This window comes from Engraulis encrasicolus, chromosome 17 (assembly GCF_034702125.1).
Source record: "Engraulis encrasicolus isolate BLACKSEA-1 chromosome 17, IST_EnEncr_1.0, whole genome shotgun sequence".
Taxonomy (NCBI): Eukaryota; Metazoa; Chordata; class Actinopteri; order Clupeiformes; family Engraulidae; genus Engraulis; species Engraulis encrasicolus.
The window spans coordinates 26,057,238-26,074,106 of record NC_085873.1 but is presented as its reverse complement, the minus strand read 5'-3'; the positions used below and the strand labels follow the sequence as shown (position 1 = coordinate 26,074,106).

The 16,869-nt window shown below is 41.4% G+C and overlaps 2 protein-coding genes across 6 annotated transcripts; one reads left to right on the top strand and one right to left on the bottom strand.

The window, feature by feature from the left end:
• Positions 1-459: 459 nt before the first annotated feature.
• Positions 460-8,264, bottom strand: tomm22 (translocase of outer mitochondrial membrane 22 homolog (yeast)). Its single transcript, XM_063222093.1, has 4 exons — positions 7,981-8,264; positions 7,236-7,354; positions 6,768-6,885; positions 460-1,491 (listed from the first exon to the last, which is right to left on the bottom strand). Exons 1-4 carry the CDS (start codon positions 8,068-8,070, stop codon positions 1,417-1,419), a joined length of 402 nt encoding a protein of 133 aa, XP_063078163.1. The 5' UTR covers positions 8,071-8,264; the 3' UTR covers positions 460-1,416.
• A 753-nt stretch (positions 8,265-9,017) lies between these two features.
• Positions 9,018-16,424, top strand: maff (v-maf avian musculoaponeurotic fibrosarcoma oncogene homolog F). Of its 5 annotated transcripts, none has more exons than XM_063222088.1 (3): positions 9,018-9,094; positions 10,793-10,860; positions 13,821-16,424. In XM_063222088.1, the coding sequence occupies exons 1-3, from the start codon at positions 9,034-9,036 to the stop codon at positions 14,304-14,306; spliced, it is 615 nt and encodes a 204-aa protein (XP_063078158.1). In that variant the 5' UTR covers positions 9,018-9,033; the 3' UTR covers positions 14,307-16,424. The 5 variants fall into 5 exon arrangements, with proteins under 5 accessions (XP_063078158.1, XP_063078159.1, XP_063078161.1 ...); XM_063222089.1 differs by lacking the exon at positions 9,018-9,094 and adding an exon at positions 9,101-9,199; XM_063222091.1 differs by lacking the exon at positions 9,018-9,094 and adding an exon at positions 9,105-9,199 and having other exon boundaries at positions 10,797-10,860.
• Positions 16,425-16,869: the final 445 nt, after the last annotated feature.

Here is a 16,869-nt window from a genome sequence, read left to right as displayed (position 1 = left end):
TCTTCTCATGAATATTTATTAAATAATAAACCAATATTAATAAGTATGACGAAAGTATTTTTGCAGATAAAAATATATACCGTATCATGAAATTAAAAAATGGTAAAACATGGAGAAGATCCCCCTTTTCATATATGAAAATGCATTTTTTTCAGTTATAATGAATACTAAGAATTTGGTAGTGGTGGTAAGTATTCATGGAAAGGGTAACATTTCTGAGTGGGCAGCATGCATTCTGGATATAAACTACTAAAATATTACACAGTGCACCTTTAAATTTTGCTTGACTTCAACAAAATGTGGTGGTAGTAGTCGCATGTCATATTTTTTATATATATAAAATACTGTAGGGTTAGGTAGGGGAAAAGTGTGAAAGGTTTTACGCTTTACGCAATTTTGGCACTAGGCCTACTAGCCTACCAGAGATAACTTTGACAATAACAAAGCACAAGCCAGCTGTTGTTTTTAGTGTCTTTATTTCTGCAGTCTCTTAATAACATGGGTCTTCTTCCTTGAGAGGCAGAGTCAAGACAACTGCTATAATTGAACAATTCACTTTTGCTACCACAACACCCTTTGTAGCTTCAGTGACTGACTGAATACCATTAAAGTATCCTTATTGGGACAGGTAGAGAAAATGAGTCACACATTCAGGACAATTTCAACTATTTTTGTCTTGGCATAACTAGGCAATGGGGTCGTTCAGTTGTTACAGTGTAATTTTGGACATTTTGAATATTGCATTACAGGTAAATTGCCAGACACAAACTTAAAGAACATAAGTATGGAGACATGGTTTAACTCCTGCGTCACAGTCAAATGGCTTTATTGGCAGCCAGTGCTACTGCTTCTCATATAAAATAGTTAACACTCCTACATGTCATGACCCTATTGTGTTAAAATTGGCATTGCAGACAAACACCATGTTTCTGAATGCCCGGTGCCCCTTCCACATGTTTCTTTCTTAATTTTCATCCAAGACATGGACCATTGGAAACCCAGACAAAGTAAGACATACACGATTGCAACCAAACCACTCTGAAAATTCTTTCCCCCACATGGACCACCCACACACTCCACTGGAAACATACATATATATATAGACCTATATAATATGCAAAGTAAAAAAAAAATGAAAGAACAAAAACAAAAACATAAAAGATCAGTGCTTGGAAGTCAGTCCACTCAGGAGGATATGATGAGCAAAGGGAGAGAGAGGAAGGTTTTTCTTTCCACTCCATCCAACTGCTGCGCTCTCTCGTCTCGTTTCGTCGCACCCTTTTCCGTGGAATGAGTGTGCATTTCGACCTCTGGCCGCACTCTCTCTCTCTCCCTCACCCTCTCTTTCTCTCCCTCTCTCTCCCGTCCTCTTCCAAACTGCTGCTCTTTCTGCTCTAATGGTCTGCTTCGCCGTCATCAAATCTTAGCCGGTGCGGGAGGCATCATCCCGGGCATACCACCTGACATGCCAGCATTCGGCCCCAAGAGGATCTGGAAAAATGACATAATGATCAGACAACAGCAATGTGAGGCTGGCAACCTATCCTGTGATGTGTGTTGTCGCCACCTGTAGGTGACCCTAAACACTCCAGGCAAATACAGACAGACCAATAGTGAGACACAGGCCATTCCCCAATGTCTAGTGTGCGTCCTTCAAAGTGTGTCAGCCTTCGTAATCACGCCCAGTGATTGAATACTCTTTGGTGAACTCTGCAGAGTATCCAATCACTGGGCCTGAATAATTACCACACTACCAAGGCTCATACACTTGACATTGGGAAATAATGAGAAAGTCCATCAGTCAGTCAGACAGACAGACCCCCTCCAATGGCCAGGTAAACAAATATGATAGCACGGATAAGGGGTGATGCATAACTAAAATTAATGCACAATGAGGAACTATTGTAAGATGTGTTTATTTTGCCTGTCGTTGTCCATTTGCAAGCAAGGGTGAACAGATTATTAAACACATGACAGATGTTTGGTGGTAGTGTACAAGTTCTAGAGTCATTTTAATGGTTTGACATCATGTGCACCGTGACTTGCGTTTGAGCATGAATTGCTGTCAGACTAGCCTCGTGCACCATCCTACGTACTTCCGCCAACAGACTTGGCTCCGCACTACGTCTGGTACCTGTTTTCTGTGGAACAATGTTGACCGGTAGGATTTGCGCCGGTGTTCTGACAAACGGTCCTACATTGTAATTTTATCCTACGGTAGGATGTTCTGTCAGACATGTCTGTTAAACGGTCCTACATCGCCATAGATAGACGTCAGACATGTTTGTTCAATAACTTATAAGTTATATCCTGATTTTTCCGAAAATGTCCTTCCTGCTTCCTGCAATCGCCTCAGATCCAACAACCTCCAGACCATGAATACGAAATGAAATGGTAGTATTATGGGATGGTCAGGACCAGGCTACTGTTAGACATCTCATGGCCATAAGTACACAATGCTAATGCAGTCACTTCATCGAGTGGAATTGTTTTTGGCCAACATCAGTAACTTCCTCTATATACGCTAACAAGAGAAGGTGTTTGGTATGGTTTGGACTTATTTAAAAGGTTTACGAATAGCAAACCAAGTGAACACTACCAAGTGGAGACATTGTTCAGGCCATTTTCCCACGAACACCCTTTTGGCACTTCAAATGAAGTAAGCACAAAGCTCCTTCTTAACCAAACTCCATGATGGCTATTGGCTTACTTTCTGTAATTATGCAATTAGTACTCTCATTCACTTAAACCAGGGGTGGGGAACCTTTTTCATTCAAGGGGCCACTTCAAATTCATCCAAGGCCTGTACTATGAACAAAAAAAACAGGATATCCCCCTGTTTGTTTGTTTACATCAGGGTACCCAAACTAAGGCCCGGGGGCCGGATGCGGCCCGCCATGCCCCTTTGACCGGCCCTCCACCTCACCATTTGAACTGGCCCAAAGAAGCAATCCTATCTTGTCTTGATATCACTCATGTCACTGTAATATAAACAGGCCTAACATTTCTATTGTATCACTCATAAACTCTCAATCACCATATTTTTCTACCATTTCCTTGGGATTTTTACATGGTTATTAGAAATTAAAAGGAATACCTGTGGAATTTCAAATTGAAAAACATATGAAGTACTCACTTCTTTTACAAATCACTTGTAATGATGAACTATTTTGTGCTGGAAATTTTGGTTATAAAACAGGCAGTGGCCTAGTATAAAGCCCACATGATTGATCCCGGCCCCTGATCACAGTCAGGAACGATAATGTGGCCCCCAGAGAAAAAAGTTTGGGGACCCCTGGTTTACATGTATGGCCAATTATGCAGCTGTGTCCATTTCATGGCCAGTACAGGAAATAAAATTCACTTCACATGAAAAATCAACAATTACATAAATAATTGAATAAATACATCATTAAAAAAAGTTTGGTCACATCAATACATTTTTTAACATTCAAAACATTTAAAGGTAGGCCCATTTTTTTCTTTAAAAAACTGTTGTCTTTTCCTCTTAAGAGCAGCGCAAGATAGAATATGCTTAATTGATAAGAGATTTCCACAAAGTTCACACAGGGGAGGTTCACTTGGATTTCCCTCTGCACTTTAGGCCTATATTGAAGGCAGACATCTTTACTGCAGACCCCACCTTCTCTAGATCCCCTGAAATATAACTAAATTGCATTGCAAATGTAATTTCTAAGATTCCTTTACAAAATGTGTCATATTTCATGTGAAGCTACATAACATTCAAATTATATCTGGGCCCGGATAAGATGACCTCAAGGGCCATAAACGGCCATCAAGCAAAAGGTTCCCCACCCCTGACCTAAACTGAGAACCGAACTATTGAAAACACAAACGCAACGGAGGTACCTTGATGCAGCCCACTAAATGCCCTGTACCATAAATGGGAGGCATGCCAATCAGGGCTATAATTAATGTTTTTCATCACCAGCCAAAATGGCGAGTAGATGTTAATCTTACCAGCCAAATACACACTCACTAATTGGACAAAGTGGCTAGTAAGGTGGTCTTTTCTACCAGCAAAACTGAAATTTCACCAGCATTTGGCCAGCTGGCTGGTGTTCATTTCGAGCCCTGATGTCAATATATAGGGACCCGGGCTCAATTCCTTGGTTATTTCTCAACCCTGCTCCATATCTCTCTCCAGCTCCAGCAGATCTCTCCTGTCTCTTCTCATACCATCTTATCATAATAAAGGCATAAAACCTCCAAAATATATTTTTAAAAAGAAAATGTAAATGTTAACGTCTTCTACTTTTAAAGCAATATTACAGGGGTTGGACAAAATAATGGAAACACCTGTCATTTTAGAGTGGGAAGTTTCATGGCTCAAGTGGACTAACCTGTAATCTTCATTAATTGCACATTGCACCAGTAAAGTGAAGTGTGAATATTCAATTAGCAGGCTAAGAGCACAGTTTTGCTCAAAATTTTGCAATGCACACAGCATTATGGGTGACATATCAGAGTTTGAAAAGTAGAAATTCTTGGTGCATGTGTTAGTGTTGCATCTTTGACCGAGACATCAGGTTTTTGGGGTGTATCAAGAGCCACTGTATCCAAGGTAATGTCTGCATACCACCAAGAAGGATGAACCACATCCAACAGTAATAACTGTGGATGCAAGAGGAAGAGGAAAGAGGAAACGTCCCACTCTAAAATGACAGGTGCTTCCATTATGTTGTCCAACCCCTGTATGTCTAGGCCTCCTCTACAGCAGTGTTTTCCCAACCTTTTTTGTCTTGCTCTATCCCAATGTGACTGTGCTCCATACATTTGTTCATTTTTCCACGTACCCCCTGCAGTGTGCTCACGTACACCTGGTCTACAGGAATTAACAGCCATTGATCTATTTGACTAAGACTGCAAATCCAGCTCGAGGCAACTTGCTTGTTTATTTTTTCCTCTACAGATGACAACAGCAATTGAGAAAATTATGCCCTGATATGAGCCATTTACCTGGGGAAAAAAAACGGTTGCATACTGTTTGACCTACTGTACGCACGTCTACATCACTGTGCCTTCAACCACATTCACAACAGTTTTTAGAATGCATTTGTGACCACTCTATTCGTCGTCTCTTCTTCCCTCCTTGACCTACATTTCACCACAGTGGTGTCTCACACCTATCGTCATGACAAAGAAAGAAGCTCTTAGGTCCTTCGTTCCATGTGAAATCAGACACCTTCAGGCCCGAACGGCATGGATGTCAATGAAACTTATGCCCTTTAGTGACAAGGAAATAAGGAACAAATGTACATTAAGAAGATCACAGTGCAAAAAATTACTTAAGTGAAATATGTAGTGAAATTAAGAGTTGTTCCTATTATGAGTTGCCAATGACGTGGTACAACCACAGAACTGCATTTGAACAAACCTACCTTGTCACTAAAAAGGCACACCAAGTTTCATTAAAATGCATGCTCATCGGATGCAAAAATGTAAAGACTCCCATAACACTTGTGACAAGAATCACAATTGTAGTTTTGCCCCTGTTCAGCAGTCATGTTTGGTTGCAATTATGAATCAAATCAAGAAATTACAGAGATGGGAGGAGAAATTGAAAAAAACTTAACATGTGTTGTGAGCCAACACAACAGCATAGCCACACATCACTGAGCGAAAGTTAACAGACTGCTGTCGGAAACCTGTTTGAGTCACTGAAAAACAAAAATTTTAGCCAAGTGGCACTGACTTTCTTTGGTGCAAAACCACAAGAGTGGCTTCATTCGCTTCTCTTGGTAAATAATTACAGTAAAGCTGATAGAATGTTGGTGTGATATGCGTCGCCATCACGAGGGTTGTGGGTGTGCTGTGCTCTGACTCTCATGTCAACGAGCCAGTCTCCTGGCAGGGGTTTGAGTGCCGCCGGGGCAACTCTACTCCCCTTTGCTACAAAGGTACTGTGCCATTTCTGTAAATAAGGTCATTTTACTCCGCCGCGTGAGTTAAATGGCTGGGTTTTAACTTTCATCTGTACTTCCAGGTGTTCTCTGATTCTGGCGGTGGAAATTTTACCTCCAAGCTAGCATGTACCATTGAATCTGTCTGGACCCATAAAATCCAATGATTGCTAGCTTGTAACTAGAAGCAACAACATCAGACTAAGAGAATGGCTGAAAAAAAAACAAAGAAAGAAAAAACTCAATAATTTAACTGAATGAGAGGTGTAAAATGAGCTTATTTCCAGAAATGTTACAGTATCGCTACGAGTTAATTGGGAAGACGTCACTGCTTATTGTGAGAACACTGAATACTTAGAAAGCTTTCACATATTGATGCCATGAAAATACAAGGCTTTGAGAGAGCCCACACACCTAAAAGGTTTCATTTTTAGCAGGTGCAGCTTTCCAGGGTACTCTGATGAAGGCCTAATGTAAGTGCCGAAACGTCAGCACACCAAAATACAGTGGGGAACCGTGAGGAAGCAGTGTTGCACTCTTCTTTTTTGACAGCTCTTGACTGAAGTACCCTGGAAAGCTGCACCTGTGTGACAGAGGTCTTCCTGCACCAGTTCGTCCCCCTCGGGGCTCGAACCTGCAGCCTTGTCAACTACATCGGTTCGGAAAAGGGAGGCACAGTACGATACCGCTGGACTAAAGGACCAGTGCCCCAGCCCAACGGCATCGACACTGTATGAGGCTCAGGGAGCGAGGTTTACTAACATTCCACGCTAACTCTGCTAGTTAGCCTCCGTTACACCTGCTTAACATGAAAATACAAGGTGCCATTTCTGCTGTACACACCTGTCTTTGCTGTTGCAGCTGTTGCTGTTCAAGCTGCAGTCGCTCTGTTTCAAACACTACGGGCAGGACAAGGATCATGAACGAAGTGGTGCCAACCCACAGTGCTGCCCGGGAGAAGCTGAAATAGAGGGAAAGGAGGATTAAATAAACCAGACCATCCAGCACCATGGACAAAATTGGTACCACTATAAAACGTAACACAATGCAAAGCCCGACTTTCCCAATCAGAGACAAAGCAGTCTCAAAACGGACAGTGAAATTGGCTGTACATGTAATGTGCTGGTAAATATTGGAGCTGAAAATCACAACTGAACTATCACCGTCATCACATCTCTATGGCGTTGACATACATGATGTCCACTTTGAGGTTAGGTTAGGCCTACTTGTCATCTATTTTGGCTTTGCCAGGTATCTGTTTTTTATGATACAGTCACAGGCACCAAAAAAATGAGGACATAGCAATGTCACCTGTATAGCTTTTTGGCCAGGGAGACAGAGCACTGAGCCGACACGTCCGCTGCACTTCGCATCGATTCGGGGAACATCTCCGTCAGACCCCACAGCCTTTCCGCCAAAGTTTCGTCCAACTGCGAGAAACAAGATCACACCACGACGACAACCAGTTAAGTAAAGAAGTTAATTAGGTTAATACCATTATAGACAGATTAAGCTGAATATAGCACCGACGTCCGGATGAGGTCGATCTAGTAAGTGTGCATTGTAGTGCATAACTGTCTTCATCATGGTCATTCTATGATCTTAAACGCCGGAAAGCCTGGGCCTTCTCATGACATCGGTGATCAGAGGCTGAATGGTTACAAAAGTAGACTACCCTAGATTTCTGTAGCAGGCGACTCTCATTCAATGTATGCAGCTAGCTTCCTCTTGGTCCAGGGGTTAACACGTTTTAAATGAACCCTGTAACGTGGTCATGACGCGTTCACTATCCTGGATTTCAATGTCCTACACCACACCATGCACAACATACATAATACATAATAGTCAAACAGTTCGGCGAACAGCAATCTGAGTTTTACAAATAGCTAGCTATTTAGCCATCGCTGACTGCTGGCCTAGCTAGCATTAAACACCTACAAAGACAAATATTCATCACGTAGTCAAATGTGTATGTATAACAATGAAATGGCACGCACTGAATGATGATTATTCAGTTAGGTTGATTGTCAAGTTCATGGTAACGCGTATATCTTACATCTTCGTCCTCGTCTTCATCAATCTCGTCCTCCGGTGGACGGGTTTCTACAGGGCCTGCGGCGGGCGAAAGCTCCTCAATTCCAGCCATGAATTCTGATGTGATGTTGCAAATAAGCTGTAATAGCAGTGCGGTCTCGTGACGTTGTGTAATCAACGCGCTTACAGTTAATATGACACTTTTAACTGTGTTGAATCAATGGGAAATGCTAACAGTCAGTCCATAGACCATGCCCCATACTGCCGAGGTCACCTGGGTTACATGTGCCGAGTGCTCGCTGTCGAAAGTCTCCTGTATGATACACTTCAGCAAGGAGAAGAGCGCCCTCTGCTGTCTGAGCGGACTGTTAGCAAGCTGTGAACTTCAGTAAAAGTACCATCATCATCAACAAAGCAGCCCACCCAAATAGAACCACCCTATTCTTAGAAAACTAACTTCATACACTATCGATTTGTTGAACATCATTGGACTACAGTCAAGAATGCTCTTGTTTAATGCAGTTCTTGACCTGGTTATGGCAGCTTCTCTTCTTTCCAAATTGAAGTAAAAAAAAATGAAAAGGGGTGCTGCTAGGCCAGTATTAATAGCATTCTGCATGTGCACTGATGGGTTTGGACTGACACAGATTAATCTGTATTATTTTCACTTAAAATATTGCATTTTTTCCTCATGCAGGATATGTACTGTAGCTTTAGTCGCACCATCCCATCAGTAATGTGACGCACGATTTCCACTGTTTACGTTCTTTTTTTTCCTTTTTTTAGTGTAGAACTATTTTGTCTTGAGAAGTGCACTCCAGTAACAGCAGAATGCTTCTAAAGATTAGAAGGAAAGAAGAATTGGAAAACATGCGTTTGGCCACACAGGATTGCAGGACTACCGTACAGCATTCGAATCATGTTTTGAAGTAGCCTTTTCAGCAAGAATTCAGTCTGCCCATGAAGAATGTGAGCTGCCCAAAACTTATGTCTGTTTACGTGTTTTTTGTGCACTGTGGGGGCGTTCAGGTTCCGCCCTCATTCTTCGAGCCTTGCGTCATCCTAACTGTTTTTTATGAATGAAAGAATCTTGCACTGGAGACGGCGAGTAATTCCGGGAAAAGGCGGACCAAGAGGTAACGTTAGTCGCTTATATTTGCTGAGACGAGCAGTGTCGTTTGTATGTGTAGTTTACCTTCGACAATAAAGGGACGATTGTGAAGAACAGGATATTAGATAAAGTGAGTACTCGGGCTTTTTCACGTTGTCGGCGGTCACATATGTTGCTAGCTAGCCTAACATCACATTGCCTTTGGGTAAGATAGCACATTTAATTCAGGATACACCGCTGTGACCGTGGTGTTATGTTGTGGTTTCACATATCTTATATAGCTTTGCGACTTGAAGATATGCCACATATCTATGTGAATATCGTATTGCGGGGTTTAAAAATGTTATGTCTTTAAAGTTTGGGTCTGTTTACTACTAAAATTCACATGCTATGTCCTGGCCAAATCCTGTCCCTATAAGGAAATGGGTGGATTGTTGTTGAGCCTGAGATGTTTACCAAGATCAAAGAGAGGGCGAGAAAACGCCATAGTCAGCTTGAATAAGAGTACACATTGACGCATAATCAGCGTGTTTGACATATGCCATAGTGACGGTAAGTCAAGTAATGTCGATATTGTTTACCGAGTGGTATTTAAATAACACTAGCCAGTAAGCTAACGTCAGCTAGCGATAGCCAATTTATTCAAGGCTAGTCGTTGTGCTAATTAGCTTCCCGCTAGCCTGCTAGCTACATGGTTAGCTCTTTAAATGACAAAATAGGTTTGATACCAGCCTAACGTTTGGTGTCCTCAACATTTAAACGATATATGTACTGCTCCCGAATATATTTAACATTTATCCGAACTTAGTTTCTGAGCTGAATTTGACTGCCCTTGCGCAAGCGTGCTAGTCACGAGAAATGTAAAGTCAGCAGCATTCTTAGCTCGCACTGACATGACAACTGTCAACGCATTGTCACACAACAGAACAATGCCGCTGTCGGGATATTTTTAATACGAGTATAATCGTCACCCTTTGACAGTTATTTCGAGCTGTCGCGTTGCTTGTGGTTTAATGTCAGCTTGTACCGGCTCAATAGATACAATTCAATGGGTCAGGTTTAACAATTGGGGAGGGATACAGCTAAAAGTGGAAGACAGGGCACGCGGCTTCTGCTGAATCACTGTGACTTGATAGAAACGGTTTTCCTCGAGGCGCCTCGCGTGGCTTCCCCCGGCTATTCCTTGGTAACAAACAATACGTGCTTGCCCGCATGTTCGGGAATTTCTGCCTGAAATGTCATACGAGATGACTGAGTGCCTAGTGCTACATGGCGGCCCCAACATTATATTTAAATATCTGTGTTGTGTGTGAGACATGGTTTGATTTGGAAAGAGCTGTGTGTTATTGTTGGAAGTGTGCTGCTCTACCATTATGGAGCTGGGTCTTTTTTTATTTTTAACATTAGTCATAAGCAGCATTATGGTATGCCTAACATGTAAAATTGCTCGTATTCAGCAGTACCCATAGTGGGTGAAAAAGAGGAACACCTGTTTTAACTGTAGCCTATGAGGCATTCTTCCTCCTTTAGATTACTGTCAGGAAAATTGTTGTTCTGCTTTCAGAACCTCATTTCATGCCGATTGCCTGATTTCTAAACCATAGTAGCAGAAGTATTTCAGACGGACAAAAGTTTTTGTTTTTTTAAGAAACCTTTTTTTTACACACACACACACACACGGCCCACAGTTCTTAAATAACTTTTTTGTCTATTTGTGTTTCAGGTAGAAGGCAACACCAACACATAAGGCGAGAGATGACCTCGGATAGCAGAGCCAGCAAAGCACTGAAGGTAAAGCTTCACAAGATTTCTCCTGTTTCTCGCTTCATTGCTGCAGCCCTTGTTCAAGGGTTACTTATTACCCACCCTATCATCTGCCCTTAACATTACGAAAGGGTTTGGTGACCTTTATTATTCCTTAAAGAGCAAATGGAATCAAATGACTATTTATATGTATCTAGGGTTGGTGCCTCGTATCTTTTTTTATGTGAAGTGAAACGCGTCTACTTGACAAGTTGGATGATTATTGCTTTATTATTAAGTGCAAAGTTGAAGAGTGGCACCTTGAGTGTGAGATAACAGTTAGCTCAGCATTTTTCCAGTATTGCTGTGGCCATGAACTAACTTGTTCCAGGCACTAGGTTTCATTATCATGGAAACACTAAGATGACGTGGGTGATAAGCAGGGGAATGGGGTCAGCTCAGCTCTGCCCCTGACTGTACTGAATGTATACAACTGTCTTCCTGACAACAAAGACTCCGTTTGTAAACACAGACAACACGAGACAATGCTTTAGTTGCCACAACGCTCGATGGGGTGGCCAGTGCCTGCTGATGTCAGTATTGAGATTTCTGAAGTTCACTCACTGCAAGGAAAAGCTGAAAGATGTTTTAAGTTGAAAGGTTCTGTTATGTTAGTTAGAAGTATATGGCATGTGATTTAAAAAGTCCTTATAAAGGAGAAGTAAAAGTACTATTGGTGATGTAATTACAACACTAGTACATGATCATAAACATAGTTAATAAACCAGTTATTCCACTGTAGCTAATGAGGTAGATACACTGAGCACTTCAACTTTTCCTTTGGACACCTCTGTGTCTATGTCACCAGAGATTGAGGGCTATATTGAAAGGCACTCTCATTTATCAATATTTAAAAAGTCTTAATTGCATTGCCTTGGTGACCCCTAACCCTTTTAAAAGACTCCAACGTGATTCGGCATCCTCCCTTTGTCAGGGAGTCAACAAAACAAAACAGAATATTCACAAAATCTGTTTAGTTCTATGTGTTTTGGTTCTGGATGGGAGAGCAAGCCCTGTTCATCTTTTAATAGAAACAAATTCCCCCTTTTTTCCCTCGTTTGTGTCTTGCTTATCACAACATGGTATTGGTGTTTCACTGATAAAGTGGCCAACCCGGAAACCAGTTTATGACTACTGCAGCACTGAAAAGTGCTGAGTTAACACTATCTTGCACAATGCGCCACTTCGACAGTTTGAAGCCTCTGCAACTGCACAGTACATTTACCTAGTAGATGGATTGTAAGCTTATTTCTACATTGAATAAGTATTGTATAATGCACATAAATGTATATATTCAAATTCTTTACACTGTATTGTTCCTCTTCTTTCTATGTTTGTTACTTTTGCTTTCACTTTTTTTTTTTAATTAAGAGCTCTATGGGCTTGACCGTTTTAACTGTGTGAATTTAACCATGTGAATTTACGTGGACTTTCCTGGCTATAATGTGCCTCATCAAGAAGTGACTTACTTTTACACTCCTAGTGATAAAGTGCCATATTGATAAGTGAATTCACATTGACATTCTCAGGTTATGAAGTGCTTTATAGATATTTGAAGTGATGCTGGCATTGACACTCTTGCCTGGTTATAAAGTGTCTTATCAGTGCTGTACGAGTATTGTTATTACTATTGACATTTCTGTTTTATAAAGTGTGTTATAGATATGTGAATGTCTGAAGGACATTCCTGCCTGATCTTATGAAGGGTCAATACTGTAATTGTATTGATGCTTACATTGACATTTTGGGTTATTAAGTGCTTTATCAATAACTGTATTAAAAAACTGTAGCCTCTGTTCTGCCAGGCGAGCCAGTGTTTCCCATACATTGAGGAAACTATGGCGGCCCGCCATAGTTTAAATTTGGCCGCCATAGTTTCCGAAAAAGTAAAAAAAAAAATTAAATTTTTTTTAATTTTTTTTTATTTATTTTTTTACGATTGCCGTGTTTAATTCCGTGTGCGATTTCAATTACGATTTCCTTCGCATTTTCCTCCTGGAGTAAATACATCCTATAGAGAAAACCACAAGTGCTTGAAAGAGAGAGGGATCAAAAGCCTTGTCAAGTTGTTGTAGTTAACTTGGGTTTGGGAGCAATTTAAGAAAAACCTTCCGAGAAGGGACAGTTGGGATGAGTTTACTAACACTCCCCAGGCTTTGTTTTACAGTTGTAATGAGTTAGGTGACAGGCCTTCATTGACAAGGCAGAGGAGACATCGGGCTGCATATAGAAATGAATGTGTAATGAATGTGAATATAGACATAAATGTGTAATATGTTGTTCAGCCCTTTTAATGGGAGGAATTTTGAAAAACTGGCCCTGTGACCAGCACCCCTCATGTAGAATGTGTACGCCTATGTGTGTGTGGGGAAAAGGCATAGCCTACCCTCTTAGACCCTTTTTGTTTATGCGTTAACAATTTCACAGCAATCTTAAATTCTTATCTCTGCTCCTATTTTGTTTTATTATTTTTTTCATTACATAGACCCCTGCATGTGTATTATGTAGCCTTATTTCTCAAAATATAAATGGCTGAAATGTAGGCGTAGGCCTATAGTTTCTGTACTCATTGTTTTGCCATTTTGCATTTACACTGCGTGAATACACCAATCATCCCCCCCCCCGGAAAAAAAGGCCCGGTTGCCCCCATAGTTTCCAAAATTTCTGTGGGAAACACTGCGAGCGCCAAAATAGTACTTGAAAAGACCTTACTGCTATAGTACGTACTACACTGGTGTGTGTGTGTGTGTGTGTGTGTGTGTGTGTGTGTGTGTGTGTGTGTGTGTGTGTGTGTGTGTGTGTGTGTGTGTGTGTGTGGTGTTTCTTTAAGGTTATTTAGGATGCTGTATTGTTTCTTAATAACTATTGATCCTTTCAAACATGATAATCAAATTGTGTCTTTCTCTCATGCTCTATCTCTCTCTTTCTCTGTCTGTCTCTCTCTGCAGGTGAAGAGGGAGTGTGGTGAGAACATGCCTGTGCTGTCAGACAGCGACCTGATGTCCCTGTCGGTGCGGGAGCTGAACCTCCTGTTGCGCGGCCTCTCCCGCGAGGACGTGCAGAAGCTCAAACAGCGCCGGCGCACGCTCAAGAACCGCGGCTACGCCGCCAGCTGCCGCGTGAAGCGCGTGTCGCAGCGCGAGGCCCTGGAGCAGCAGAAGAAGGAGCTGCAGCGCGAGGTGGAGCGTCTCGGGGCAGAGAACGCCGGTATGCGGCGCGAGCTGGAGGGCCTTGGCGCCCGGCTGGCAGCCCTGCAGCGCTTCGCTCGCGGCCTGGAGAGCGACGGCGGCGCCGGAGGTGGCGGCGGGGCACTGCTACACGCCACGGCACCCAGACTCAACACGGCCTCCGTCATCACCATCGTCAAGAGCCCGCCGCAGCAGCAGACGCAGTCGGCGGCAGCAGCTGCCAGGGAGCAGGGAGGAGCGTCGTAGGGGGAGGTGGAGGTGATGGAGGGATGGTCACCTCGTAGACACGCGCAAAGAAACATTTACACAAACACTCACTCACGCACACACTCATACATGCACACATTTACACACACATGCACACAGCCAGTAACTCTTCCTCTATTCACTTTTCTTCACTCGCTTCTGATGGGAGTGATGTTGCTATGACTGACTGACTTGGAGAATGGCAAGATGATGATCATAGTCAGTGACATAAAGTGTTTGTTTTTTTGTTTGTTTTTTCTTTTTTATTTCGTTAGTTTTTTGTTTTTGTTTGTTTTGTCTTTCCTGAGAACCTCACGCGCACACATTTTGTAGTTGCAGGGATACAAAGTGGCCCACAGGACAATGCAAAGCAGTCAACTTTTACTCCTGTGATAGGCATTCATTGGTGAATACTCGGTACAGTGGACTTATTGTCCTGCCAAACATATCTGCGTTTCAACCTTAACGAGTGTATCCCAACGTGATAGTCAGTCTTCTTAGAGGGAGTGTCTGTTGAGATCTGTAGGGCTTTTTCTCCACATAAATATGCTTCCATGAAATTTGCTCTACATTACGGAGAGGACGTGTTCGGGGAAAGGAAACAGAGCTCTTTTTGAACTTGGCTATCGAAACATTCCATGTACCGTACTGGGGGTTTTCCTTCATATAAAAAAGAAAATACAGTTAGATCAAACCCCTCAGAATAACATATTCAGCCCTTTTTCTTTTCTTTTCTTTTGTTTTTGTTTATTTGGTTATGATGACGCCATTTGTCCGACCACAACAAGTGGGTTTACCATCCTTTTTTCCAAAAAGGAAAAAATAAAAAAGTAAGTAAAGCCTCTATGGCAAGTTCCCACCAGTCAGACAGGATGGTGGTGGTAAATTCATCCAGTGTGCCAACACTGGGCCACCTCCTATGGAAACTCTTCCGACCAGTTGTAATAATAAATAACAATACATCCTCATTATTCAGCAGTCATAAGTAAGCATAGGGCTACGCCGTCTGTTTTGAATGAAGAAGAGTTGATTTGACACCCAAACAGACAGACAAGTACAGCCTGTAGTCGTCTTTTGGTAATCGCGTTGGTGAGCAGTTTGTCTGTCTGTGGGTAATATTGCTCTGCTTAAGTGTTCGACCACTCTTTTGCCGCTTCCACCCCCCCACGAGTACAAAAAGCTCCACAAAAAACTGTTGGTGAACATCTGTCGTGCTTCACTGTGTTATTACTACCAGTGTATAGCTTTCTCTCTTCTATATATGTGTGTGTATTTAATATGCATAACATGATGAATACATGTTTAGTGTGAAGTGTACTACAGTGTGCGCTAGCAAACAAAAGTGCAAGCTAGGCTAATGTCTGTGACTTTCAACTAAGTGCTAGTTGGTGAGTTTTTTGCTGGAACCACATAGTTAAGGGGTCCCCATAGAATGCCACGTCCGAGCAAGTCTATGGATACATTCCTTTTTATTATTATTATTGTTATTATTATTATCATGTTGTAATGTTTGTACAAAAAAAGATACGACAAAAATGTTCGGTAACATTTATCAAGAGTTATTTTATTTGTATTTAAAAAAAAGAATAGAGATGACAAAAAGCTAACGAGTGCTGTGATGTTTAAGTCCAAATACTGAAGTATACGCCTGTCTTACATTGGGGTATGATATGATTATTTTTGTAATGTTTAACTATTGTGATAAGCAGTTTTGATGTCCCTTAGGCAGGTGGTCCAGTTGCTTTAATTATTATGGTTTTTGTGTAATACCTGGATAGTTATATTTGTACTAATGTCATTAGTGGCTTGTTTGTAGTGGTATTTGTATTTAAAGATCAGGGTGAACACATTATTTATGATTTTTTGTTTTGTTTTTGTTTTGTTTTTCTCAACGTGACTTAAGATACTTTCAGACCGAAGAGGAACGAGAAGGTATACATAAATGGATACCCTTGATTAGAATGAAAGACAAGAACGTACGTGACGTGAAGAGTAGGGGACAGAAAAGAAAGATGGTTTAATGAAAGGTTAATGTGGTTTTAATAAAAAAGTAGATGGTGAAAGAATGTGACAAAGGTATGATGAAGAGAGATGTGTTGGACGTTTAGAACATGTGTTGTGTTGTGAGGTTTGAAGAAGAATTTGTGCGAGTCACACAGCTAAGAGAAGCATGGCATAGTGGTTGCCCTTAAAGAAAAAAATACACCAGTCATGCTAACTTAAGCTGTTTGGGGGCTTTTTTTTTTTTTTTCAAATGATTGGACAGGTAACAGTTAACCATTTTACAGAGTATTTGATAATACAAGAACACTTCCTCGATATATTTAGAGATTTAGCAATACTGAGAAACATTTAGCCTTATGGGGTTTGTCCAGTGGAAATACCTTAGCTGCTGACTATTGAGTTGTTTTGTCATTTGGTGTTTAATGTTATATGATTTAATACCCCAAAAATAGAATTTAGCTCAAACCATCTCATTTGCTTATTTTGTCGTTCTTGAAACTGCTGGATGTTTTGTAATGCAAAACAAAAAACTGTGTCATTTGTATTTATTATTACGTAT